We start from the raw sequence: 25725 nt of genomic DNA, 5'->3' as shown, positions 1-25725 counted from the left end.
GGTATGCAGGGATCCCCACTAAGGTCTGACCCCTTCCCCATCTCTCCTTGCTACATTTCGCCCCCCAGATTAATTACTGCCTCCATTAGCAGTCCTGCCTGCTACAAAAGGGATGACCCAGTCGACATAAGGGGTCAAGCCTGGGCTGATGTGGGCAGAGCAGAAGAAATCTGAGGTGAAGATTTTCCCTGGAAAGCTGGAAGGAACTGAGTCAGGCCCCAGAGGGAGAGGGACGAGGGCAGAGCATGACCTTCCCAGTGGCCACACCTCACTCAGCAAAACCACTGGCCTGGAGACAGACGGCACTTGCAGAGATGTGTTTATTAAAGGCACTAAAAGCCCCGTGGCTACATCAGTGCAGCCTGACCGGAGGGTGTGGGTTGGGGGAGGCATCGATGGCCCCAGGATGGCAGTAGCAGAGAGTGCTTTGGTAGGAAGCTGTGCCCAAGCCTTGCAGGAGCTGTCTGACTGGGCTGGCCATCAGCAGACACTGCCAGCCCACAGCTGGGCCACGCTGGGCTGGGGGTGCTGCCAGCCCCAGGGCAGCAGCAGGGTGGGGGGCATGAGGCACAGACACCCCTGGAAGGCAACTGGGGCAGGAAGCCACCGCAGCTGTTTGAGGAGTGGCTGAGGGGTTGTCATGGGCAGGGCCCCAGCAGGGGAGCAGGGCTGGATCTCCAGCCCCAAGCACACAGGAGCAGGGAAAGGGGGGAGAGTGAGACAGGAGCTGGTCCTCACCCACTCAGGGATGTGTAAGGAGTACCCCTGCCCCAGCACTGAGCTGCCAGGCAGCAAAGGAGCAGCCCAGCTGTGGCAGACCCCCTCCAATTCCAGCGTCAGGATGGCTGTGCTCACCATGCTGCGTGGTTCAAGGGCAGGAGATCCATGCAGCATCCCCTTCCCAGGGCTCCTAGAGCCAGGTGAGAAGCATATAAGCCACCCAGCTAATAAGGGGCTTTGGACCCAGCACTGTATCTGTCTGGAGTTGAGCCAGGAGCTGCCAGGAAAGAAGCAGGAGCAAGGGAAAGGGCCAAGGGCCCAGCCTGGCTCCCTGGGGCGAGCAGGGCAGGGGGAGAGGAGCATGCAGGGCCAGGGGCATGTGTGGGCACAGCTGAATTCCCACCCCTCACACGTGGGAGAAAGCGTGGCTCTTGCACAGTGGCTTGTCCTTCTTGGAGTAGAATGTCTTCCCTTCCAGGTTAGTCTGGCAGATCTGGAGAGGAGAGTGCAGGTGGTCAGGCTGGGGGGCTGAGCCAGCCTCTGGATCCCCCACAGCCCAGCCCTGGTGTCACACAAGGGACCACTCCACATGGCTCTGGGGCACTGCCAGGGACTAGAAGGCTCAGAGCAGAGCCCCAAGCCCCCAGAATGGAGGCAAGTAGGAAAAACCTTGTGGCAGCAGGTTTCCTGTGCTGCTGGTGTACCCCACCCGGAGCAGGACTGTCTGGGAGAGGCACAGGCCCTGCAACAGCTGGGGAGGGAGGCACGCTGCTCACCGCACAGACAAAGCAAGTGTCATGCCAGCTGAACCCCAGCGCCTCCAGGAACCGGTCACCAGCATCGATCTTGAAGTCACAGCCACGACACTTGGTGCCAAACATCTTCTCATAGTCTGTGAGGAAAGGCAGAGCCCAGGTCAGCACTTCCATGCACTACCAGCTGCTCATCCCAGGGGAGCAGAGCTGCAGCCCAGCTGGGATCCCACAGGCACAGCCTGGGGACAACTTTGCCAGCCCCCATCCAGGTGAGATAATGCCCCAGACACACAGAGGTGCAGGGTGGCCTGGCTACTGCAGGGCTCCAGGGGGAGGAGGAGAACCTCATCTCCCAGGATGCAGCACTCACTTTGATGTACATCCTCCCTCATTGCCATAGCAACATAGCAGCAATGGCACTACCCTGCAGCTAGGGAGAACCAGGATGGAGGGCTCAGGGCTGTGGGATTGGGGTCTCCATGCTCCCTCAGCCCAGGGAGAGCCCCACAGAACAGGGAGGCTCATGCCCCCAGACCCCTGTGAGCAGCTGCTGAGTCCCAATGGTGCCCCAGGGACACATGAGGTGACACGTGGGGTCCCTGGGTCCTACCTCTCTCGCAGTAGGGCTGTCCCTCCTCCATGTAGAAGGCTCGGTTGCGGATGGGAGTTTTGCAGGCGTTGCAGGTGAAGCACTGCACGTGCCAGGTCATCTTCAGTGCATGCATCACCTCCTGGAGGGGAGCCACTGTCAGACAGGGGCAGGACCACCAAGGGCAGGAAAGGACAAGGAATCCCCTGAGATGGGACCAAGGTGGGAAGGGACAGAGCAAGGCATCCACAGCAAAGGGCAAGGACAGTAGATGTAGGGCAGGCTGAGGGACACTCACCCCAGTGATCTTCTTCTTGCACTTGGCGCAGGTGGGCGCATAGCGCGTGTCGTAGCACTTGGGGCAGAAGATGGAGCCTTTCTCCTCAAAGAAGCCACCCTCATCCAGCACCTTCCTGCACTGGCAGCAGGTGAACTCCTCGGGGTGGTAATAATGTCCCAGCGCCACGAGGTACCGTCCCCTGTGGCAGGACAGAGCCACGTCAGCCACGCCGGGGCCCAGGACACTGGAGTGGCAGTGGTGGCAGCCAGGACTCACCTGATGACCTTGTTGCACTTGTAGCAGAGTGGGGTGCGGCCGGGCCCCTCTGGGGCTTGCTGGGCTGCCTGCACGATGGAGCTGCGGTTCTGCATGGGGGTGGGTGTGGCCGGCTGGCTGTGCTTGCTCACCACCGTGCTCGTCTTGTCCGGGGCATAGCGCTCGGCAAACGAGGGGTCCACAGCCCAGGGTGGGCGGCTGGTGGGGCTGGGGGTGGCACTGGGGGTCCTGGGGGCTGCACATACATACAAGCCTTAGGGACAGTGCTCCTGATCCCTCACCAGCCCCTCCCCAAAAAGCCCAGAGATGTTTTGCTCACCCAGCCCTGGCTCAGTCTTCACTGTCGCTCCTGGGGACGAGTCCGGCACGGAGACCTGGCTACAGAACAAGCAGTTCATCCAGCCTGTCCCACTCACCCCCACTGCCCAGGGGGTGCAGGCAGGGCTCCCCACCCCAAAAAGCAAGAGGGAGCTGGCTAAGCCCCCATGCCCAGCAGCAGCTGGTTTAGATGAGGTACTGAGCCAAGGGCCAAGACACAGCACCCCCAGGGTCTCTGGTACCCACTGTGGTGGCCTGGGGAATGGCAGGAGGGAGAGTTCTGGGCTTGTCCAGACTGACCAGGGACCACACAGACTTTGGCTGCCACTAATATGTGATGATCATCCCCAGTCTCACTGGGGTGCAGGGGGACCTGGACATGACCTGAGCCAGGGAGCCCAAGGGTCCAGCTCTGCAACACTGGAACAGGCAGGGCAGGCCAGGACTAGAGAGGCAAAGCCCACCAAAAGAGAGGGGACAGGGAGAGAGGGAGAATCAGTGGTTCTGTATCTCTCCAAGACAAATTCAAAAAGGAGATGGCAACAAACCCAGCTTTCATTTGTTCCAGAGCAAACTGGGCAGAGCTGGTACCCAAGGGCCATGGCACCAGGGCAGGAGGTGTCACAGAGAGGTAAAGGTAAAAAAATGGGGTGGTGTCCACCCTGCTGCCTGGCTGCACAGAACAAGGAACAACCCCAACAAGCTGGTGACTTCCACGAGCTCAGCCACCCCACAGCCCCACACCAGGTTTGCAGGACACTGTGCCCCAGGCCCAGATGCTTCCCAAACATGACAACAACCCAGGGAGATTTGGCCAGTGCCAGTAGCCACTCCCAACCCACTGTTTTTGGGACATCACGGCGCAGCTCAGCAGTCCCAGCTGAGGGGCAGTAACGCCCAAGGGGTTCTGCCCAGGACATGCAGCCCCCCAGCTCCTGCTGCCACATACTCCCCTTACCTGGGCTTCCTAACAAACACATCATCATGATCCTCCACTGAGCGCAGCAGGAGAGAAAGGAGGAAACAGTCAATCCTCACAGACCGAGGCCCAGGCACAAGAAGAGGGGAAAGGGAAAAGAGGAAAACCAACCTCTCCTCCCACCAACCCCTGCCCCAAAACAAAGCCCTGCCCAGCTACAGGGCAGGCCAAGATCCCAGACCGGTGTCACCAGCACGAGACCACACACAGCCCCAAGCAGCTCCCACTGACTCATCCACCCCACAGGAACCACATGGGACCAAAAACAACACTCCAGTGCCAGACTCTGCTGGACCCTGGCAGCCCAGGGAGAGTCCAGCATCCCTAGTCAGTGCCAGGCCCTGTGGGAACTCACTGCTGCTATCAGTGCCCGTCAGCTGGGCCAGTTTGCGGAAGGTGCGGGACTGGGAGGTCCCGGTGCGGGGCTGCCAGTCCTCAGCGTCCTCTATCAGTCGCAGCTTCCCAGGGTTGCACCCGGGGGTGCTGGGGGGCTCCAGAGGCTGTGGGGGCTGTCTGTGAGTGACAGAGGGCAGGAGCTCAGCCAGCACAAAGCACAGACCCTGCTCTAGAACAGGGAAGCACTCCAGAAAGCGCCTGGCACATGCCAACACCTCTGCCAGACCCTGGCACTCACCGCTGCTCCACCGTGCCCCAGCTGGACCCATGGGCATCCCTGTGGCATCAGAAAAAATGGTGGCACAGCATTCAGTGGCTGATCCATGGCTCAGCCCATGCTTCCTGTACCCACAATCTCAGAGACACAAGAACCTCACAGAAATGCCAACAGCATTTACTCCTGACCAGCCTTGCAGCCATTCCATGACCCCAGGTACAGTGACCCTGTGACCCCAAAAATGCCCAGCAAAGTGTTGTGTCACCAGCCACCCCTACACACTGTGTCCAGCATATTGTGCTGCGTATTGGCCTCCCCAGCTTGGTGCCAGCAGTGCCCAGCGGGTCTTGCCTGTACACCCATTTGGGGACAAACTGGCTGATGGGTGTCCAGGCAGGAACCTCCCAAGGTAAAGGCCAAAGCAGTGGCTGAGCACTGGTAGTGCCTGTTGTGATCACAGAGTGGGCTCTGCAGCTCCACCACCAGCTCAGCCCTGGGAAGAATCCACAAGGGCAAAGAGTTTGCCCAGAGTCACAAGAAATTGCACTGCTGAGGGGAAATGAGCCAGCAGCACTCACCCATCTCTGCCACGCCAGGCTCACAGAACAATGTGCCCCAGGTGCAGGTGCTACCCAGCACCTCCCAACATCCCATAGCCAGGTTTTTACAGTGCCACCAGGCTCCTTGTATGCCCAAAAGGCTAAGGTGCAGCTCAGCATCCCCAGCTCAGAGCCAGCAGTGCCCAGACACCGGGGACATGCAGCCTCAGCACATGCTCCCCTTACCTGGGCTTTTTAACAATCTCATCGTCACCATCCTCCACTGAGTGCAGCAGGAGAGAAAGGGGGAGATGGAATCAGTCTGCAGTGACTGATACCCAGGAAAAGCAGGACAGGAAAGGAGGAAAACCAACCTTTCCACTCACCATCCCCTTGCCCCATCACACAGCCCTGCTTGGCCATGGGGCAGAGCACAGGCCCAGACCACGAGCCCACACACAGCCCTGGGCAGCTCCTGCTGGCCCAGCCGCCCTCAAGGGATGACTTGGGGACAAAATCAAACTCCTGATGTCGTATCACCCCACTGCCTCTCCCAGCTTCTGGTTACCCCGTATCCTGTATCCCAGTGCCAGTGCCAGGCCCTGTGGGAACTCACTGCCATCTGTGCCCGTCAGCTGGGCCAGTTTGCGGAAGGAGCGGGACTGGGAGGTCCCGGTGCGGGGCTGCCAGCCCTCAGCGTCCTCTAACATCCTCAACTTCCCAGGATCACACCCAGGGGTACTGGGGGGCTCCAGAGGCTGCCTGTGAGTGACAGAGGGCAGGAGCTCAGCCAGCACAAAGCACAGACCCTGCCCCACACTGCAGCACGAGGTAGTGCTTCCAAAGGGGACCTGGCACATGGCAACACCTCTGCCAGATCCTGGCACTCACCGCTGCTCCACTGTGCCCCAGCTGGACCCATGAGAATCCCTGTGACATTGGAAAAAACAGCAGCACAAAAGTCACTGTTTGACATCCCTGCCATGTGTACCCACAGCCCCATGGAGGCTCAAGCCACGTGCAAATACTGACCAGCAGCGTTGCAGCTGCTCCACAGAAAAGCACCAAGACCAGTTGCTGCCCAGCACCTCCCAACATCTCCAGCAAGGTGTTGTGATTGCCACCAGCCACCTCTACTCAGGTGGGTGCTTGGGGCAGGACCCTGCTGAGGTGATGATCAGAGCAGTGGCTGATTGCTGGCAGTGCCCATTGTGCAGCTCTGAAAACACCTCAAGTCTGGGAGAGGGGACAGAGAAGGAGGGAAGAACCCCCAGCAGTGCAAAGAGCACCCTCAGAGTGACTGCAAGCAGCGAGGGTGAAGTGCCTGTGGGGGCTGAGCCTGGCATGGGAACCTTGTGGCTCCTGCCCCTTACCTGGGCTTTTTAACAGGCTCTTCCTCACCATCATCCACTGAGGACACCATGAGAGAAAGGGGGAGATGGAGTCAGTCTGCAGCAACTGAGGCCCAGGCACAGCAGGAAGGAAAGGGAAGGGAAAGGAAGGAAAAATGCCCTCTCCTCCCACTGCCCCCCTGCCTCAACACACAGCCCTGCCCAGCCACAGGGCAGAGCATGGCTCAGCCCAGCAGCACCACCACGAGCCCACACAGCCCGGGGCAGCTCCCACTGGTTCAGTTGCCACAGAGGGCCCAAATGGGGTCATAACCAAAGCTGTAATAACACACCACAGCCTTTAACCAGCTGCCCCAGCAAAGCTGGGCACACCCGGGCAGTCAGCCAGAGCCAGGCCCTGCAGGAACTCACTGCTGCTTGCGCCCACCAGCCGGGCCAGTTTGCGGAAGGAACGGGACTGGGATGTCCAGGTGTGGGGTTTTGAGTCATCAATGTCCTCTAACATCCGCAGCTTCACAGGGTCACACACAGTGTCACTGGGGGGCTCCAGCAGCTGTGGGGGCTGCCTGTGAGTGACAGAGGGCAGGAGCTCAGCACCAGGATTGCACCCTGCTCTGGAACAGGGAAGCACTCCCAAAGATGCCCTGGCACATGCCAGCACCTCTGCCAGAGCCTGGCACTCACCGATGTTGCCCCGTGCCCCAGCTGGACCCACGGGCATCCCTGTGGTATCAGAAAGAACGGTGGCACAACAGTCAGTGTTTGACCAGCCCATCCCTCCCACAGGCATCCACAGCCCCAGAGACACACGAGCTGTGTGGAAATGCTGACAGCGTTCACTCCTGATCAGCCTCGCAGCCATTCTACAGCCCCACACGATATTGTGCCCCAGGTCTGGTCTAGTTCCCTATGCTGCAAGTCCCAACACTCCCAGCAAGGAGCTGTCAGCTGCCACCAGCCACCCCTGCCCACTGTGCTACATCTTGGCCTCCCTAGCTTGCTGCCAGCAGTGCCAAGAGGGTCCTGCCTGCACACCCAGCATGAGGACACCTCTGGAACAGCCTGCCTGGCTGCTGGGTGTCTGGGCAGGAGCCCCCTGAGGTGACAGTCAGAGCAGTGGTTGAGCACTGGCAGTGCCTGTTGTGGGGTGAGCACAGGGCAGAGACTGTGGCTCTGCCAACAGCTTGGCTCGAGGAAGAAGGAAAGGACAGGACAGAGGGTAGATGATAAGGAGAGAAAAAACAGCAACAGGGCAAAGAGCTCCCCGTGAGTGACTGCAAGCAGTGAGAGAGAATAAGCCTTGTGGGTTGAGCCCAGGGTGGGCACCTTGTGGCTCCTGCTGCTGCCCAGGCACACGTTCCCCTTACCTGGGCTTTTTAATAAATTCATCCTCACCATCCTCCACTGAGTGCAGCAGGAGAGAAAGGGGGAGATGGAGTCAGTCTGCAAAACTAAGATCCAGGAAAAGCCAGAAGGGAAAGGAGGAAAACCAACCTTTCCACTCACCATCCCCTTGCCCCATCACATAGCCCTGTCCGGCCACAGGGCAGAGCACACCCCCAGACCAGCAGCACCATCACAAGCCCTGGGTACATCTTGCTGGCTCAGCCGCTCTCAAAGGATGACTTGGGGACAAAACTCAAACTCACAGGTACTACATCACCCCACTGCCTCTCCCAGCTTCTGGTTACCCCAAAACAGTCCCATATCCCCAGCCAGTGCCAGGCCCTGTGGGAACTCACTGCCATCTGTGCCCGTCAGCTGGGCCAGTTTGCGGAACGAGCGGGACTGGGAGGTCCCAGTGCGGGGCTGCCAGTCCTCAGCATCCTCTAACATCCTCAACTTTCCAGGATCACACCCAGGGGTACTGGGGGGCTCCAGAGGTTGTGGGGGCTGCCTGTGAGTGACAGAGCACAGGAGCTTCAGCCAGCACCAAGCACAGACCCTGCTTTAGCACAGGGCAGTGTTTCCAAAGGTGCCCTCACCAGACCCTAGCACTCACCACTGCTCCACTGTGCCCCAGCTGGACCCACGGGCATCCCTGTGATATTGGAAAGAACAGCAGCACAACACTCAGTATTTGACCATGGCACAACCCATCCCTCACAAATACATTCCAGAACTAGGAGAAGTCAGAGACCCTCACTCAGCTCTGCCCTGCCATCCCACAGCCTCACACCAGGTTCACGGCACATTACCCAGTTGCTGCCTAGCGCCTCCCAATACCCCCAGCAAGGTGTTGTCAAGTGCATCAGCCTTCTCCAGATCCCTTTTCTTCAAGAAGCAATGGCAGACCTTGCCCTCCCCAGCTTGGTGCCAGCAGTGCCCAGCAGGTCCTACCCAGCACAGGACATTTTGTCTGGCCAGTGGGTGTCCAGGCAGGACCCTCCCAAGGTGATGGCCAGAGCACTGGCTGAGCTCTGGCAGCACCCACTGTGGGGTGAGTGCAGGGCAAACTCTGCAGCTCCAGTAACAGCTCGACTCTTGGAGAGGGAGAGAAAAAACAGCAACAGAGCAAAGAGCTTCCCGAGTGACTGCAAGCAGTGAGAGAGAATGAGCCTTGTGGGCTGAGCCCAGGGTGGGCACTTTGTGGCTCCTGCTGCTGCTCCGGCACATGCTCCCCTTACCTGGGCTTTTTAACAAGCTCGTCCTCACCATCCTCCACTGAGCACAGCAGGAGAGAAAGGGGGAGATGGAGTCAGTCTGGGGCAACCGAGGCCCAGAGACAGCAGGAAGGCAAAAGGAACAGGAAAGGGAAAAGGAACAGGAAAGGGAAAAGGAACAGGAAAGGGAAAAGGACCTCTCCTCCCACTGCCCACCTGTCCCAACACACAGCCCTGCCTGGCCACAGGGCAGAGCACAGATCCAGTCCAGCAGCACCACAAGCCCACACAACCCCAGGCAGTTCCGCCTGTTTTAACTCCCCCAGAGGGCCAAAACCAACACTCCACGAGGCACCAAAGCCTTCATCCAGCTCCAGTTTCCCCAGCAAAGCTGGGCAGTCAGCCAGTGCCAGGCCCTGTGGGAACTCACTGCCGTCTGCGCCCACCAGCCGGGACAGTTTGCGGAAGGAACGGGACTGGGAGGTCCAGCTGGGGGGTTTTGAGTCGTCAATGTCCTCTAACATCCGCAGCTTCACAGGGTCACACACAGGGGTGCTGGGGGACTCCAGCAGCTGCAGGGGCTGCCTGTGAGTGACAGAGTCATCTGTCAAATCTGACAGATCTCCTGGGGCTGTCCCCCACCTCCACCAGCACAGAACCACAGCGCACCAGTACCAGACGCCACACCTTGTCTTACTCCCCACCCCACAACTCCTCCCTCACAAATGTTGGGCCACGAAGGACTGACTCTGGAATGACCACCAACATTCCTGGCAATTTGAAACTGGCCCCAAGGGCCAGAAAGAGAAAGGAGAGAGCAAGAATAAGCCAAGGTCAAAGAAACACCATCAGGGAAGCTGCACCACAGCTGTTTATGGTAGTGCCACCTGGCCCTGGGCACAGTGCCCAGCACAGCCCATCAGCCCTTACCGAGCCACATCTTGGGGAACAGGGAATGAATCATACACAGGGACACTCCAGGTCCCCAACAGCTGGCAGAGACAGGCAGCTGTCCCCTCTACACTGGAGACAGCTTGGTGCCAGGAGTGACCCACCCACATGGGCAGAGCAGCACTTGCTGCCCATCGCCAGGCTGGCCCTGCCCCGGAGGACAGGGCACTGGCAGGGAGGAGGCATGCAGGGAGGATAGAGAGAGCAGGTAAAAGGCTTACTGACTTGTCAAGGCTCAGCACCTGTAGGGAGAGGGAAAGAGAAAGGGAGGAGAGAAAGAAAGAAAAAGGAAAGTGAAATTAGACCTGCAGCATCCAAGAAGCTTCCAGAGTTCACCTATGGCCTGCATTAGTCCCCCTATCCCTGAGTCTCACACCCAGCTTGCCCAGGGCTGAGAGCACACTGGGACACAGGGGTAGATGCCAGCAGACCAGACGGTGTTCCCTCAGTCCCCAGAACAGAGCTGGATGCCCAGGGCAATCAATGCCACATCCCGTCCCATGGCCCAGTTCCTGGGCCCTACAGCAGCTCTGGCAGGAGGAGCAGGGACCAGCAGCTGCTGGACACAGGCAGCAGAGCTGGGGGAGAACAGTGTGGCAGGGCTGGAGGCCATCACTCTGCCCATCTCCCTCCTGCAGCCAGGGGAACAGCAGGACTTCCCCAGGCAGGCACCAGCCAGTGGCCACAGCCAGCCACTGTTTCCCTGTCATTGCAGATGCCAGCCAGTGTCCTGCTACAGCCACTGTGTCAAGCCTGGCAAGAGTCCCCACAGGCTGACACGTCCCTGAGCAAGGGACCGGCACGAGCGTGGCTGTGTGTCCCTGTGTGCGACACTTCTGTTGTGTCACCTCAGCACCAACCACCGGTTACTCCGGCGAGGGCACTGTCACCCGCTCCCACCCAGGGTGCCTGGCATGCAAGGCGCAGCAGGGCCGGGCAGCAGGCTCCCCCTGATCCTCAGGGAGCAGGATGGACAGCAACATACCCGTTGTGCTGGGGGGTGCAGGCGGGCACCAGGGGCGCGTACGTCACGGGTTTCGTCACCAGCCCGGGCCGTGGGTTCGGAGGTGAGCCGGCCCCGAAGGGCCGAGCTGTTTTGTTGAGGGCGGTGCTGGGAGCGAAGTTATATTTCAGGGGTTCAGAGCAGGGGAGTGAGTCCTGAGCGAGACAAAACACACAGACACGGGCTCACACGTCAAGCGGCATGCAAGGGGCAGCCCTGGGCCAGGCAGCGCAGCAGGCAGCCAGGTAGGAAAGCCAGACAGCACGTGCACCTTGGAGACCAGGTTCTGCCAGGCTGGTACTCACTCCACTGGACACCTGGCCCAGCGACAGCAGGTCACAAACCCAGTCTGAGGGTCTTTTGAAGATTAGTAGGTGCCCCGGACAAACGCTGCTGCCCGTGGCAGGGCGGTGCATGCACACACGCCAACTGCAACTGTTCCATGGTACAAAGCTGAACACATGCAGGTAGTTTCTACCCAGGAGCCACCAGCCCCAGCCCTGCCTCCCTGTGCCAGGGCACTCCCCAGCACTAGCAGACATGGTGCTGCACCTGCCCAGCCTCCTCCTCCCCTGTGCTGGCCCCTCTGCATCCCTGCCCACACCCAGCACCAGCAGGGGCACAATCTGGGACCAGGCACCTACTGTGCAGATCCTGCTCCCTCTGATCCTCCACGGTGCCAAAGGTCAGAGCTGCTCCTCCAGCTGCGTTTTCTAGACCTCCAAACACACCCTAGCCCCCTAAAAGCCCCAGGAGCAAAGTCCATTTGTTCGACTACACTGAGATTCCCTTCCCCTGAGATGAGGCTGAGCTGCCACTGCGGCATCAGGAGCAACACGTACCTTCTGTGGCTTCCCCAGCTGGTTCTGGGCTCTGCAAGAGAGGAGACAGATGGGCAGGTACTGGAGTTGGTCCAGACACCACCAGCATGTTGGTACCCCAGGGATGCAGCACCCAACCAAGGGGAAACATGGCCAGCTGGCACTGCTCTAGGTCTTGTAATCAGGTTAAGCCTTATCCAGGTGACCAGAGCCCTTGGACGCAGTCACGGACTTCCAGGCTCTAAGTAAGGAGCAGTGATGCTGGGAGACATTCATGCCAGGAGGTGGCACTGGGGAGAGGGCCCTGATTACACTCCAGTCATACCAGAACCCCACATTTGAGGGACCCACAATCCCTACCTGCTCAAGGTGAGGCAGAGCCTGTCCCCGCAGGCGCGGATCCTGTTCTGGGCCTCGATGTGTGTCATGGCACTGGTGCTCTCCCCGTCGATGTACAGCACCCAGTCGCCCACTCCCACACCGGCCTGGGCTGCCTTCCCACCTAGAGTCAGCTGCAGGACAGTCAGAGTTAAGGAGAGCTGGAACAGTCAAGCAGTGACGTGGGAGCAGAGGGACATCCTCATGAGGGCAGGGGCCTGCCAAGCCCCAGGATCCCCAGTCCAGCACAGGACACCACACAGACCTGACCCAGGGGACAGTGTGGACCCCCAGATTACTCCCCATTTCCCTTGGCAGCAGCTTCTTCCCCTTGGCAGCAGCACAAGGCAAAGCACTTCTCCAGGGTACTGCCCAGCCCCTGCCCTCTGGCATGGCTGGGGACCCTGCCAGCACCCCAGGGCCTCATCACCGTGACACCAAACATAGAGGCTGTGCTGCCTCTTGGAGTCACTGCTGTGGTCCCGGGGCAGGAAGGGAGCACAGTGAGTCAGGGCCCGTTGGGCAGCCCACATCTCACTGCAAACCACAGGCATGTCCAGCCCTTCGCCTGGGGCGGGGGAAGGACAGGGGAGGCACCCCTTGGGCACTCCCCCCAGCCGCCCGCGCTCCCGCCCGGTTCCCACCAGGCGCAGACATTACCTCATTCCCACAGAGGAGCAGGAGCCCTCCCGGGGCAGGGAGACACCCGCCCCCACCCACATCGCCCCGCTGGGACAGCCGGGAGCACAGCCACAAGCTCCCCTTCCCGGCCACAGTGCCAGGGATGTGCCTTGCCCCTGCTAAGGCTCCGTGGCACTGCTGTACATCAACTCCATGCTGGGAAGTGGAGGCTGCCCTCCCCTCCCACCAGGGATGCACAGCCAGAGGCGAGCAGGGCCCGGAGCACTGCACACAGCTCCCAGGCACTGACAGACAGACAGACAGACGTGGGCAGGCTGCAGCCATTCCTGCTCCTCCAGCATGGAAGAACTCGAGGCGCTTGGATCCAGACCAAGTATTTCCTCAAGTCCTGTTCGACATGAACATAAAAGGAGCGAGCCAGATTCCCAGCACTGTCAGAGGGCTGAAAAATCCCTGCCACAGAATCCTGGCCCCTCCTTGCAGAACCCGGCTCACCCCAGAGCCACGCATCCCTTCTCTAGGCCAGCACCAGCCCTCCATGCAAGGCCAAACACCAGATATGGGCTGAACGTGGCACAGTTCCACCTGCATCCCACTGCTATTTCCAACAGGACCATGGGTACCTCTACTCTGTATCCCCACGCTGCCCTCCCATTCCTCCTCCCCAGCATGGGAGGGTGCCCTCAGCAGCAGCGATGCCCCCAGTTCTGGCCTGGCCATGCTGCTGCAAGCCCCAGCTTGCTGCCCTGGAGAGCTGGGGAAGGCATGGGGCGGCTGCGTGGGTTTGGAGGCAGGAGAAGGAGTTGGGAGAAGTTTTCACACGACTGCCCAGGAAGAGGAGAGCACGTCAGGCTGCGTCATGAAACCTCACCCAGCCAGGTCCGTACTTCCCATCCCCCTCCATGCCAACGTGCAGGAAACCCCTTTGACAGGTGCCAGCTCAGCCAGGAGCCATGGCAGTGCCAGCCCTCCTATTTCCCACCCAGATCCACTAACCAGGGCTTCCTTCCTCCCCTCTCCACCCAGTCTTTTGTTTCCTGAACCTCCATCACCACATCCAGAGAGGCGCTCACCTACAGCCCTGTGCAGGGGCCTCCAGGACAGAGCCTCCCTCAGCACATTCCTCAGTATCATCAAAGTGTCTCTCCTCTTTCCCAGCTGGCAGATACCAGGATGTGCCATGCAGCATCCAGCTATCCAGACTGCAGTCCTTATCCTGGTTCCAGCACAGGGACCATGGCTTACAGCCTGCCTAGCCAGGGTGCCAGCACCCTAGCAGAGCCGTGTGCCACGGGAGGTGCATGTCAGAGGGCCATGGTGGCACCTCTTTTCTGTGACCAGTGAGCTGAAACAGCCTCACTGCTCACCCAGGAGTGCTACAGCAATGGACACAGTTGAAAGCCAAGCCAATGGACACACCAGCATTGCCCTGTGCTGCCCACCCCTGCAGACCTGGGCCCCACTGCAGCCCACAGTGCCGGGGCAGGATGCTTCCTTCCTGCCCACTGTGGCAGGGACAGCTCATGGGAAGTAGTGGCCAAGGACAGTAGCATGCTCTGGGCAGGAGCTCTGGGTCTGGGAATGCCTCTGGAGAGCAGAGCAGCACAGGTTCATACCTTCCCATCAGAGCACATCACCCTGCTGTGCAGCCTAGCCTCACCAGAAAGCCCCCAAAGCTGCCTGCATCCCCTGGGAATGTCCCTGCTGCTCCTGCCCTGCCCAGGACGGCAGCACTGCCCAGGCCTCATCAAGCACTGCTTCACGAGGCCCCTGCCCCAGGCTCTGGGAGGCTCCTCCATCCAACCAGACCCTTTGTTAAGAACTGGCTCGCAGCCAAGAGAAACATTTTTTAGAGAATAAACTCGCTGAAGCCGTCTCTGCGTGCTCAGCAGAGATCAGCAGGCCCCGGGGCAGCGGCACTGGCGACTCCAGCCTCACACAGTGCCCTCAGGGCCCGTGCTCCACGCTGGGATGCTGTGGAGATCTGTGCCCTCTGGGACAGGTGTGCAGTGCCCAGCTCGTGCCAGGGGCAGGTCCCCACACAGCACTCAATGCCACGAGCAAAGCTGCCCTTTGAGAAGCAGCCTCTGTGCCAGCTGCCCAAGCGCCAGCGGCACAGGCGATGCAGTCACATTCCAAGGCTTATAAGGCAATTGCGTGGCCAAAGCTGTGGCCAGCACCCGCCCAGGGACGGGGACCTGCACACACCCAGGGTCAGACCCAGGAACATCCAATGGAAGAGGCTCAAACCAGCGGCCTCAGGGCACAACCAGCTGTGGCACAACTGGAGAAACGGGAATCCCTGTGCAGGCAGCAGTGCAGCTTCCTCCTCTCCATGCCCATTTCAGGAACAACCTCAGGCACAGACTTAGGAGCTGTGCTGTGGAAAGGAGAGCAGAAGGGCACTGGCTAGGTCCTGGGATGCCAAGCCCAGAGCTGGGGTGCAGACCAGGAAGCCAGTCCCACATCTCAGAGAGCAGATCCCTTCCTGCTGTGGTGGGCACACTCCGGAAGGGGCCTCCACTGCCCCCCTCTGCAGAGGTTGTGCAGAATTTCACGTTTCTGCTTGCAGCTCCCTGCCCGGAACACCCCCGTGCTGGGCTGCAGCTGATAAGGGACCAAGGAGGCTACGTGGAGCCAGGCAGGGCAGGATGCAGCATTCCCAGGGCCCCAGCTCATCTATATCCCTCATACAGCTCTGCCTCAGTCACTGCGGCCTCCCTCCCACAGAGGCAGGAGGAAGGATGGGTGTCACCAGCCTTGGCTTCTCTTACCCTGGAGATGGAGAGCGGCATGCTGAAATCCTTCCCTCCCTGCAGCCTGAAGCCCCAGGGTGCCGGCCCATTCAGCATCACCTTGTAGGACTCCATGTCGCCCATCTCTGCAAGGGAAGAGGGTGTTATCCTGGTGTTAGGGTACATGGAAAGAATGCAGGGAGAGGGCTCGGTGCCCTGTAGGGTAGGACAGGAGGCAGGTCACGTTTCCAGCTGTAACTCCACCCTGACCATCCTACACTGTGGTTAGAGACGCACCCCAAATCCATCAGCATCTTCTCCAGTAACGTCAGATCTGAGGGGCCCAGGCTAACACTGACTAGTGCCAGGGAGACAGGCACAGCCCTGCTGCCACCCACAGTGGAGTGTCTGCGGGCTCTGCTCTCCTCCCTTGCAGCACCCCAGGAACTCCTGCTGCTGAGAGCCAAGGTTGTTCAGACCGCAGAGAAGCATCAGCAGGTACAGAAGGATAGGAACCAGAAGCATTTCTGCCGGATGAATTAGCAGCAGCAGCACAGGAGCTGCGTGATGCCACCCGAGGCGCCTGGCAGAACAGCCAGGCTGGCGCTCCGGCAGCCGGCCGAGCAGATGCTCCCTGGGAGCGAGCCCATCTCCGGGGCTTCGGCAGGAGGGAATCCCGCCGCTCCCCTGCCTGACAGCTGTCAGCCGGCCAAGACTCCGGACAGATGGGCCAGCACCAGCCTCTTGCCACCTTTTACCTGGAAAGAAGCCGCCAGACCCCCTCGGACGGCCCCAGGACCTTCCTCCCGAGGGCGGACAGGGCCGGCTGTGGAGCTCTCCACTCCTCGCACGGGCCGGCTGCAGGGCCGGGGGCCAGCGTGCCCCCGCTCTCCCCGGGCCGGTGCGGGCTATATAAGGCGTGTAAGACGACACCAGCCCGCTCCCCGCTCGGGAGGGCCGGGGGAAGAGCTGCGTGTCAGGCATTCCCGGCGCCCGGGAGCCGCGCAAGCCCCAGCGAGGCGCCGGGACGGGGCGGCCCGGAGAAGGCGGGCACCCCCCACCCCTCCCCGGCGGGACGGGGCCCGACTGCACCGGGGGTCCCCAGCGTGCACAGGCTGGGCAGCCTTTCTTATTGCTGGGAAGCCCCACCCTGACCCGCGGGGGGCCTCGGGACCCCTTCCCATCCCACACCGCCGCCCCTCCCGGGATCGGGGACGCCGGCTCTGCCCCACACGGGCCCGACCCTGATCACCCGCCTTCTCCTTAAGCCAGGCCTCAGCCCCTCCACCCTCCACGCCCCAATCGCCCCCGGCAGAGGACGGAGCCCCCCGCCACAGCCCGGCTCCCCGGACTCACCCGCGGCCAGCGGGGCCCGGCGAAACGGCCGGGAGCGGAGCGGTGCGGGCCGACGCGGGACTCGAACCCGGGCACCGCCCCCGCCCGGCCCGGCCCCATTCTATATAGCAGCGGGAGGGGGCGGAGCCAGCGGGCGTGACCGCCAATCACCGGGCGCGCCTCTGCCTGCCGGGGCGGGCACGGCGGCGCCCCCTAGCGGGGAGGCTCGAGCTGCCCCCGCGCGCCCCCCCACTCCCCACAGCAGCGGCGGAGCCGAGTCTGGGAAGGGCCTTTATTGACCGACCGGCCCCGACCACATCAAGCCCAGTCCCGCGCTCCGGGGCTCTCCCGGCTCAGCAGCCGCACCAGCTTGGCCCGAAGGCTGTGAGGCTTGTGCCCAGAACGCCCTGAGAGCGCCTCTTGCCCTCCGCGTCCCCAGCCCGTGGCCCGGGGGTTCTGTGCCATGGCGGCCCGGTTGTCATAGAGGGGACCCCCCTCACTGCTGTGGCCCTCGGGGGCCTGTCGGCACCCCAGCTCCCACTGCCCTTCTTCCTCCTCTTCCTGGGCCCCAGCTGGATGCTGTTCTGCAGTGAAGATGTTCTCGTAGAGATGCTCAGGGAGCAGCTTGCCCACAACCCACGGCTCACCAGAGCCTGGCTGCCCTGGCACAAAGAGGGGCTGCTGGCCCCGGGCAATGGAGGCATAGATGATGGGGCATGAGCCCTCTGGCTCTGGTGGGGTGAAGCGGACAAGGTTGGCAGGGGGGTGGGAGGCAGCTTGTGTCCCCCCCAGGGCTGGGCTGGGCTGGGGATCATCATTCCCACGCTCCCAGGGCTGGGGCTCAAGGCTCTGTGCAAAGAGCTGGGGGTCTGAGGCACAGAAGAGTCTGGGGTCCGCGGTGTCCTTGCCCTGCTGCTGGCAGGCAATGGCAGCAGCCACAGCCCGGCAGAGCTCAGGGGCCCGTGGGGTGCTGAAGGTGAAGGTGCCCTCGCCAGAGTCACTGCGGCGGCCGGCCTCGAAGGAGAAGACAGCCTGCAGAATCAGAGGGGAGGGTGAGGGGCTGCCACCCACCCTGGGCAGGCAACAGCCCCAAAAGAAGGGAGCAGAGGACTCACCTGATCCTGGCCAAACTTGCGAAGGAAGGGGTAAGGCCAGGTGAGCAGGGGCTGGCGGGACTGGGGGTCCTTCAGCGTCAGGCTCTGGGGAAGGGCCGAGAGCAAGTAATGCCCGTGCAGACCACAGCGGGTGGCTGCATCTGTCTGGACCACCAGCACCAAGAATTCAGTCACTGTAGGAGCCAAACAAGCCAGGGGTCAGTACTTGCAGCACTGAGCTGCAGCCCACCCCAGCCCTATTCACCATCCCTGCACATACAGTCCTGCCAGGACGAGTAGAGGGAGTTCTCCTCCATGGGGACAGCGGAGCTGGGCTGGGTCCTGGCACTACTTGCCACTGTCTCTTTTGCACCCTGAAACAAAGAGTTGTGAGTATGACCTGGGATTTTGGTGGGGGGGGAGCACAAATCCTTTGTTTGCTCCAGAGCTTCCCAGCTCACCCAGGGAGGGCTCTAGGCCCTGCCACACCCCTTGGTACCTGGAAGGCCAGCTGGCAGAGCTGGGTGATCCATTCATCGCGCTGCTCAGCTGCCAGCACATAGCTCTTCTCAGTGGTGGTGAGGTAGAAGGCAGCGGTGGCTTTGGGGCAGTTCTCTGTGCCCGCCGGACCCACAGAGACGCAGTCAGAGAGGCGGATCACCCGGCGGGCACACCGCTGCAGGGATATCTTCTCTGGGATTGTGCCGTCGTCCCGCACATCAAACTTCTCCATGCGGGCCACGCCGGATGGGCTGGCGGCGAACAGCTGGGCTCGCATCTTCCTCCAGGACCTCTAATGCATGGAAAGAGCAAAGGCAGGAAAAAAAAAACAGGTCAGCAAAGTGCTCTCCACAGGGCCAGCAGTGCTCAGGAAGAACCATACAGAGCACGAGGGGCATAGGGGAATCCCAGCCTGAAGCTGCCAAATGCTGTTGGAGGGCACAGAGAACAGGGGCCAGCACAGAACCCTGAACTGCGGTGCAGGGCAGGCCCAAAGCTGGGCTGAGGGGGGCCTTGTCCCGAGCGGGCTTGGCATAGTTCACCGGGTGAGTCACACTCACTCCCAGCTCTCTGAGCACCAGGTCCTGCTCTTTGTTCCCTGCTGCAAGTGCTGGCCTGCCGACCTGCAACTGAGCTCTCAAGCTGTTCTCAGGACAGACCCTGATGCAAATTAAAGCCATTTTGAGCTGCTGAGGCTTCTGCTGGCAGCCTCACATCTGCTGAGCAGCCTGCTTCCTCCCAGGGGAGCCTCTGCAGCACCAGCACCAGTCTGTCATGGGATAGCGGGGGCGCGTGCCACCATGTACCTCAAAAGTGCAGCAGAGCCTCCACCCTGCAGGAACCAGATGCAGCCAAGCACCCAAAATACCCACCACCCCCAGCCCACCTGCCTCCTCCATGGCAGGGCACCAGCTCCTCACACACAGGGCTTGGTTCTGGTTCAGCAGGGAGGTCAGAGTGTGACTGAAGCCTCACACATCCACTGAGACCTCCACAGGACATGGCCACCCTGTCATGGTGTGACCAGAGCGCCAGCAGGACCTACTTCACCAACACCCGACAGCTCCCTGGAGCTGGCCTGACCCCAGGTACTCTCACCATGTCACCCATGCCCTGCCCCGAGCTCTGTGGCACCCAGTGCCCCCTCCAAGCACACAAAGGAGCAACTCAAGCCATGAGGGTGTCACTGGATGGGGCTGGCACCTACGGCCAGGCTGATGGAGGGCACAGGGACACATCCCACGTGCTGCCCCAGGGCCCCACTCACACACACACGCTGGAGCTGCGCCACATTAACGCAAATTTATTTTTCCATTGCGACTCACGCGGTGACCAAGCAAGAAGGACCCAACACACAGGCGAGCCAGAGTGGGTGCCCACACAGATGAGTCCCCACAGCCACAAGGGAAAGCCCCACTTATGGGGCTGCTGAGCCCAGGGCTCCCCCAAGGGCAGCTCCAATGGGTCTGGTTCCAGTTGCCCCTTCCCAAGCTGCTGAGGGCCCAGCCCCAGGCCCGGCCTCATGACAAATCAGGGCAAACCCTCTACCAACCCCAAATCCATCCTTTACCTTTCCAAATTTGGTGTGCTGCACATAGAGGATCCCATCCTTCACTGGTCTCTCCATGGGCCCAGTTCACCCTGGCAGCCAGCGCAAGGATCAGGGACTCGTGCTACCCGCAGCGGAGAAAATGTGACTACTGCAGTCGAAGGAAAGGCATGGGGCAGACTTCCTTCTCAGAGAGACTTCCCCTTTTTGGGGTGTGGGGATGGGGGGCAGAGGCTGGGCCATAGGAGGTGTCCATGTGCCTGCCCTCCCCCTCACAGGAGGGCAGTGGGGCAGAACGCGGGGGCAGAGAACAGGAAGCACCTCGGGGAGCGCCTGACATGAGCATGGCACGCTCCACCTCACGCTGACTGCATCCTCCCAGCCTATCTGGGGAGATGGGAGCAGCCACCCCTGAGAATGCACAAATCCAGGTGAGGGAGACAGACTCAGAGAATCTGGGTAGATTTGTGAGGAGCAACAGAAGACCCTGACCTCACCAATGCAGGGGCAGCAGGCAGCTGGCCAGACCAGTCACCCCACCTGGGGCTTTCTCTTGTCCTGAGGCACCGCTACCTGCTTGCCCAACACACTGCTGATGTAATGGGCTGTTGCAGCACAGCTCCATACATTTCCTTCCGGGGCAGGAGCTTTGTCAGGCTAAGCTGGCAACAGTCCAAGTGACCAAAATTCTGGAAAAGGGGCCACAGAAGTGCAAGACAGACCCCTGGGCTGAAAGAGAACCCAGGTCCATCCAGGGGCAGCACACTCTCCAGGTTAGAAGTCCATAGAGCTGTGGGCCAGGTAGTCTTTGCGGCCGATGTTGCTGACTTGCTTGGTCTGCATCGCCTCCAGCTTGGGGCAGTCCGTGATGCGATGGCCCAGGCCGCCACAGAAGGCACAGCCCCTCTCACCTGCAATGGGAGGGATGGGGTCAAGGCCAGGACAGCAGAGTGCCACACCAGGACAGCAGCCCCCACCCCAGAGCAAAGGAGCTACACGTGTCTCCCGTCTGGTCCTAGGGGTCCCTGTGTCAACCTGGGGTGTCTCACCTCCAATGTCCAGCATGGTCTCATCCCCACAGTGCAGCACCTGGAGCACAGGTGGCACCTTCTGCTTCGCCTCCAGGAGCAGAGCCTTCAGGTCCATTAGCACCGACTCGTCTGGGGACAGAGACATAGGTCAGGCAAAGCCATCCTGCTTGCTCAGAACACCCCCTTGCCACTGCTCAGCCGCCTCTTGCAGCCCCCAGCCCCGTGCTGTTCCTCACCACAGGCCTTGTTGATGAAGGTGGTGGCAATGCCAGTGTTGCCTGAACGGCCTGTACGCCCGATGCGGTGAACTGTGGAGACAGGGACAAGATCAGCCCTGTGTGAGTACAGTGCGACAGACCAATCCTGTCCCAAGACACTGCAGAGACAGGCACAGAGCCTTGCTGGCCTCTAGACCCCTCCCACAAGGCCCAGTGCCTACCATAGTTCTCAATCTCCTCTGGCATATCGTAGTTGATGACGTGCTGGATGGCTGGGAAGTCCAAACCCTTGGAAGCGACATCAGTGGCAACCAGGACATCCTTCTTCCCATCCCGGAAGGCCTCAATGGCTTTTGTCCGTTCTTCCTGATCTGCAGAGGCCCAGCAGAGAAGGTCAGTGAGGGCAGAGCTCCCAGCCCTACCTGCTGCAGCAATCACTATGGCCTCAGAGTCAAGCATCGCTTCCTCAGGTGGCCTGTCTCCCAATGAGGGTGCAGAGAGGCCTCTACATTGCCACAGCCCTTCCTTACACCATCAACAACTACTCCAGGCTGACACCTTCCACAGCCACACACATTCCTGGCAGGAGTGGGGTTACACCAGGAGCCTATGCCTCTCTGGGACCCTCACTGACCTTTCCCTCCATGGATGGCCACGGCTTCCACACCCTTGAGCAGCAGGTACTCATGGATTGCATCGACATCTGCCTTCTTCTCTGCGAAGATCAGCACCTGCAGCAGCACAGGCATTACATCAGAGCCCTTTCTGCAGGCTGGTACTGCTGGCACCAGCACAGCCCCCTGGGGAAGTCCATTCCCTCTTGCTGAGTGGAGTACAGAGCACTGCTGGTCCCAGGACCTGCTCATTCATGAAGCATGGCCCACTCTGCACAGGGTCCTCCATGCCCCAGTGTGACCACACTGTCCCCAGCATACTCACAGGTGGAGGGGTCTTCTGCAGGCACTCCAACAGGTACACCATCTTGGCCTCCTCTTTCACATACTCCACCTCCTAGGAACAAGCAGACACATGGGTCAGGCAGCAGAGAAATTGCCACTGCTTGGTATCCCTTAGCCAGCTGCGAAGGAGGCCTATGAACCCCAGCTCCCTGACAGAGAAAGGAATTAAGTGCCCTCATGAATGTTTCTGGCCCCCCACACAGGTACGAGGGAGCACCCAAACACCTCACCTGCACAACATCCAGGCTGGCAGCACCCGCTCGCCCAACATTAATGGTGATGGGCTTCACCAGGGCACTTTTGGCAAAGTTCTGAATCTTCTTGGGCATTGTGGCACTGAAGAGGAGGGTTTGCCGTTGGCCCTGCACATGAAAGAAACCTCTAGCACTCACCCAACCTGGCATATGCAGGATTGAGCTTCAGGGTGCTCCTATCGTGGGAGTTCAGTACCTTGAAGTAGGAGAAGATGGTGCGGATGTCCCCCTCAAAGCCCATGTCGATCATCCTGTCAGCCTCATCCAAGGCCAGGTACCGGCAGATGTCCAGGCTCACCATCTTCTTCTGCAGCAGGTCCATCAGGCGTCCAGGGGTTGCCACCATCATGTGTACCCCACTGTGAGGTGAGAGGAGGCCGCAGTCAGGCCCTCAGCATTCCTGCCCCATGCTCCCTGGCATACCACTTTCACCCCTACGCTGTCCTTAACCCCCTGCCAGAAAACAGAGCAGCTCCAGCCCCATGGGCTCCCCCAGAAGGTCTTACTGTTTGATGGTCTCCATCTGCTCCTTGACAGACATGCCCCCGATGCAGAGGGCACAACGCAGCGGGGGCAGCCCATCCTCCTGCAGCAGACGACAGTAGTACTCCAGGATGCCGTGGGTCTGCCGGGCCAGCTCCCGCTACGGAGACAAAAACAGCTCATTCCTACACCTCTGTGCAGGCAGAATTTAGGATTGCCACTGCAAGTCAATCACAGCCTCCTCCAGGCACTCACCGAGGGACAGATGATGAGTCCATAGGGTCCCTCTCGCTTAGAGAACGGCAGCCTCTTCTCCTGCTCCAGGCAGAACATGATCACTGGGAGGGTGAACACTAAGGTCTTCCCAGAGCCAGTGAATGCAATGCCAATCATATCCCTTCCTGAGAGACTGCCAGAGAAATGGGGCAGAAGGAGAGGAGGAACATCATGAACAGCTCAAACCTCCAGGGCTGAGCAAGGTGACAAAGTGTATCTGCACCAGGGAAGGGTGCCCAGTCTGCACCCCTGAGTGGGCTGTGGGAGCAACCACTCTGTACTCTGGGATGGGGACAGAGCACTCACATTGTGGGGATGCCTTGGATCTGTATGGGTGTTGGCTGCTGAATTCCTTTTTTCTTCAGGCCTCTCAGGATAGCTGTCAGAAAACAAGGGACAAAGCATGATCATGATCTGAACTACTTCCCCTCTTTTCCCACCCAGGTCCCAGCAGCAGCTCTTTGACCAGTGACAAACACCCCTCAGGTCAATAGCCAGAAAAGGTGGGATCCCTTCCAGGCTCCTCTCCTGGCCTACCTGCTGGGAACTTCATCTCTTTGAAGCTCTTGATGGGGGGTGGGATGCCCTCCCCCTCCACCAGGATGTGGTACTTTTTGCGTACACGGTCGTGCCGTGCCTCCGACATGCCCAGGATGTAGCGAGGGGCTCTCCAGCTGTGAAAGCAACAAAACAGGTCATGGTGCAGAATGAGCCCAGGGCTTCAAAACCAGCATCTCCCATGGAGGAATTCAGGGCAGCTCTCTGTTAGGCTCCAATATCCCCCCAGATAAAACAGGTAACCCCAAAGGGCTCCACAGAGTGAGCGTAGGAGCAGATCTCAGCCAGTTCCCCAAAATCTCAGTGGAAGTGCTAAGCTAACAGCTGAGAACAGCCTATGGATGGTGGACAGAATATGCCAAAAATGTCTGGATACAACTCAATCATCTTCCTGAAACTGCCTCAGAATCACTGAAGTTGGAAAAGACTCTGAGATCACTGAGTCCAATCTTTGATCAACCACCACTTTGACAATGCTGCCTCAAGCAGCACCGACACCAAAGGCTCCTCTAGACTCCTTCTCTAGTGACATCCCAGACCTGAAGACCAACCCTCAGGCCTTCTAGATTAACATAAATGTCCTTTATCAAGCTTTACAAAACAAGTATACAAAACGACACGCAATGTGTTTTACAGATAACGACACAAAGTCAGTCACAAGCAGGAGGCTGCAGAGCCACACTGCTCCTTCAAGACTCTGTGGCCTTTAGTTCTCTTCAGCCATGATAAAGTGATGTTTTCAGAAGGACAACTTCTGAGCTGTGCTGTGAAACTTACCTGGTTTTGATTGGGTCATCATAGGTGATGCCCTTGGCCATCTCCTTCACCGACATCAGAGCTGCAGGAACAAACATCATCAGTCAGAGCAAACTCTCCACATCCACATCAACCTCACTGAGAGCTACTTGGACTAACAGATCATGTCTGGAGACAGAAGAGGAGAAGCAGCACAGGAAAGTGCTGTTGTGCCCAGAGCCCTGTCACAGCCATGTCTCAGCTAAGCCAGGCAGTGCCAACTGAGGGGACCCATTGTCACCTCTGGTCCCACCCCTGAGTATGAGCATTCCCAAGGTAGGGAACAGCTCTCCTGCTGCTCTGGGAGCTCTGGAGACAGATCTGAGATACAGAGGTCCCACTCACCTCGGCCCTCTGCCACGCTCTCCAGGATCTTCTCTTCCTCCTTCAGCTGCTTCTCCTTGGCTGACTCCTTTCGAGCTGGGGGAGAGCCAAGAAACAATGAGTGGATTTGCTGTCCCCTGAAAGCCACCCAGTCCTGCCACCAGCTCCTCCCTTACCTTCCGCCTTCTCTTTGAGGTGCTGGTGCTGGTCCAGCAGACTGATGTTGGACTGAGGCCCCAGCGGGATATCATCTTCATCCCCGCGCTGCTCACTCCCGCTGTCCCGCTGCTCCTCCTCCGACACCACCTTCCGCCGCATCTGCAGCAGCTTCTGCAGCTGGAAGGAGGCCGATAGAGGCGGAGTGAGCGGCCTCGCGGCGGGAAGGCCGCTCGGAGCCCTCCCCGGGCAGCCCCGTCAACCCATTACCATCTGCTGCTTGCGCTGCTTGACGGGCACGTAGGGCACGTAGTCGTCATCATCCTCTCCGGACAAGTCGGACGTGTCCGCCGGCTCCTCGCGCTGCCTCTGTGGGGAGACATGGAGTGAGGAGAGCCCGGAGCGGCACCGGGACCGCAGAGCGGGTGATACCGGGGGCCGGACCCACTCCCACCTTCCGCTCCGCCACGGCCTCCATGGCTCCTTCCCCGAGAAGCTTCAGGAAGTGACGTCATTCCGCACAGCGCCATCGCCTAGCAACGCGCAGAGCGCGCCTCGTGGGCGGGAGCTGCGACTCGGCGCGACGGGTCCCCGCGGTGGCCAAACTTGCGCAGAATGTGTTCTACACCATTCCCCCG

The 25725-nt window shown here is 60.1% G+C and overlaps 3 protein-coding genes across 3 annotated transcripts; all 3 read right to left on the bottom strand.

Moving 5' to 3' along the window:
- Positions 1-302: 302 nt before the first annotated feature.
- Positions 303-16989, bottom strand: PDLIM7 (PDZ and LIM domain 7). Its single transcript, XM_042779761.1, has 23 exons — positions 16911-16989; positions 15594-15700; positions 12160-12311; positions 11821-11851; positions 10961-11133; positions 9455-9738; positions 9049-9085; positions 8424-8462; positions 8084-8318; positions 6833-7328; positions 6443-6479; positions 5961-5999; positions 5686-5831; positions 5316-5352; positions 4552-4590; positions 4273-4430; positions 3897-3933; positions 2940-2998; positions 2621-2855; positions 2363-2543; positions 2086-2206; positions 1497-1612; positions 303-1213 (listed from the first exon to the last, which is right to left on the bottom strand). The coding sequence occupies exons 2-23, from the start codon at positions 15696-15698 to the stop codon at positions 1127-1129; spliced, it is 2844 nt and encodes a 947-aa protein (XP_042635695.1). The 5' UTR covers positions 15699-15700; positions 16911-16989; the 3' UTR covers positions 303-1126.
- A 195-nt stretch (positions 16990-17184) lies between these two features.
- On the bottom strand, positions 17185-19674 carry DOK3 (docking protein 3). Its single transcript, XM_042779756.1, has 4 exons — positions 18483-19674; positions 18264-18357; positions 18005-18177; positions 17185-17921 (listed from the first exon to the last, which is right to left on the bottom strand). Exons 1-4 carry the CDS (start codon positions 18759-18761, stop codon positions 17208-17210), a joined length of 1260 nt encoding a protein of 419 aa, XP_042635690.1. The 5' UTR covers positions 18762-19674; the 3' UTR covers positions 17185-17207.
- A 93-nt stretch (positions 19675-19767) lies between these two features.
- On the bottom strand, positions 19768-25633 carry DDX41 (DEAD-box helicase 41). The gene is made up of 17 exons (XM_033073444.2): positions 25542-25633; positions 25358-25456; positions 25108-25267; positions 24953-25027; positions 24590-24650; positions 23792-23928; positions 23561-23633; positions 23234-23387; positions 23002-23138; positions 22692-22854; positions 22472-22603; positions 22222-22293; positions 21917-22013; positions 21504-21653; positions 21301-21372; positions 21083-21193; positions 19768-20944 (listed from the first exon to the last, which is right to left on the bottom strand). The coding sequence occupies exons 1-17, from the start codon at positions 25563-25565 to the stop codon at positions 20808-20810; spliced, it is 1854 nt and encodes a 617-aa protein (XP_032929335.1). The 5' UTR covers positions 25566-25633; the 3' UTR covers positions 19768-20807.
- Positions 25634-25725: the final 92 nt, after the last annotated feature.

The sequence above is a fragment of the Catharus ustulatus genome, chromosome 15 (genome assembly GCF_009819885.2).
Source record: "Catharus ustulatus isolate bCatUst1 chromosome 15, bCatUst1.pri.v2, whole genome shotgun sequence".
Classification (NCBI taxonomy): Eukaryota; Metazoa; Chordata; class Aves; order Passeriformes; family Turdidae; genus Catharus; species Catharus ustulatus.
The sequence above is the reverse complement of the archived record's forward strand: the minus strand, read 5'-3'. Positions and strand labels throughout refer to the sequence as shown.

Coding starts and splice junctions, on each gene's coding strand:
- DDX41 (XM_033073444.2), bottom strand. CDS start 25,565: ATGGAGGCCGTGGCGGAGCGGAAG. Junction 24,651..24,952: donor GAGCGTGGCAGAGGGCCGAG/GTGAGTGGGACC, acceptor TTGTTCCTGCAG/CTCTGATGTCGGTGAAGGAG. Junction 22,604..22,691: donor CCATCTTCTCCTACTTCAAG/GTACTGAACTCC, acceptor TTTCATGTGCAG/GGCCAACGGCAAACCCTCCT.
- DOK3 (XM_042779756.1), bottom strand. CDS start 18,761: ATGCGAGCCCAGCTGTTCGCCGCCAGCCCATCCGGCGTGGCCCGCATG. Junction 18,178..18,263: donor CTACTCGTCCTGGCAGGACT/GTATGTGCAGGG, acceptor TGGCTCCTACAG/TGACTGAATTCTTGGTGCTG. Junction 17,922..18,004: donor GCAAGTTTGGCCAGGATCAG/GTGAGTCCTCTG, acceptor CTGATTCTGCAG/GCTGTCTTCTCCTTCGAGGC.
- PDLIM7 (XM_042779761.1), bottom strand. CDS start 15,698: ATGGGCGACATGGAGTCCTACAAGGTGATGCTGAATGGGCCGGCACCC. Junction 6,480..6,832: donor GCTGGTGGGCGCAAGCAGCA/GTGAGTTCCTGC, acceptor TGGTGTCCTCAG/TGGATGATGGTGAGGAAGAG. Junction 3,934..4,272: donor GACGGGCACTGATAGCAGCA/GTGAGTTCCCAC, acceptor TGCTGCGCTCAG/TGGAGGATCATGATGATGTG.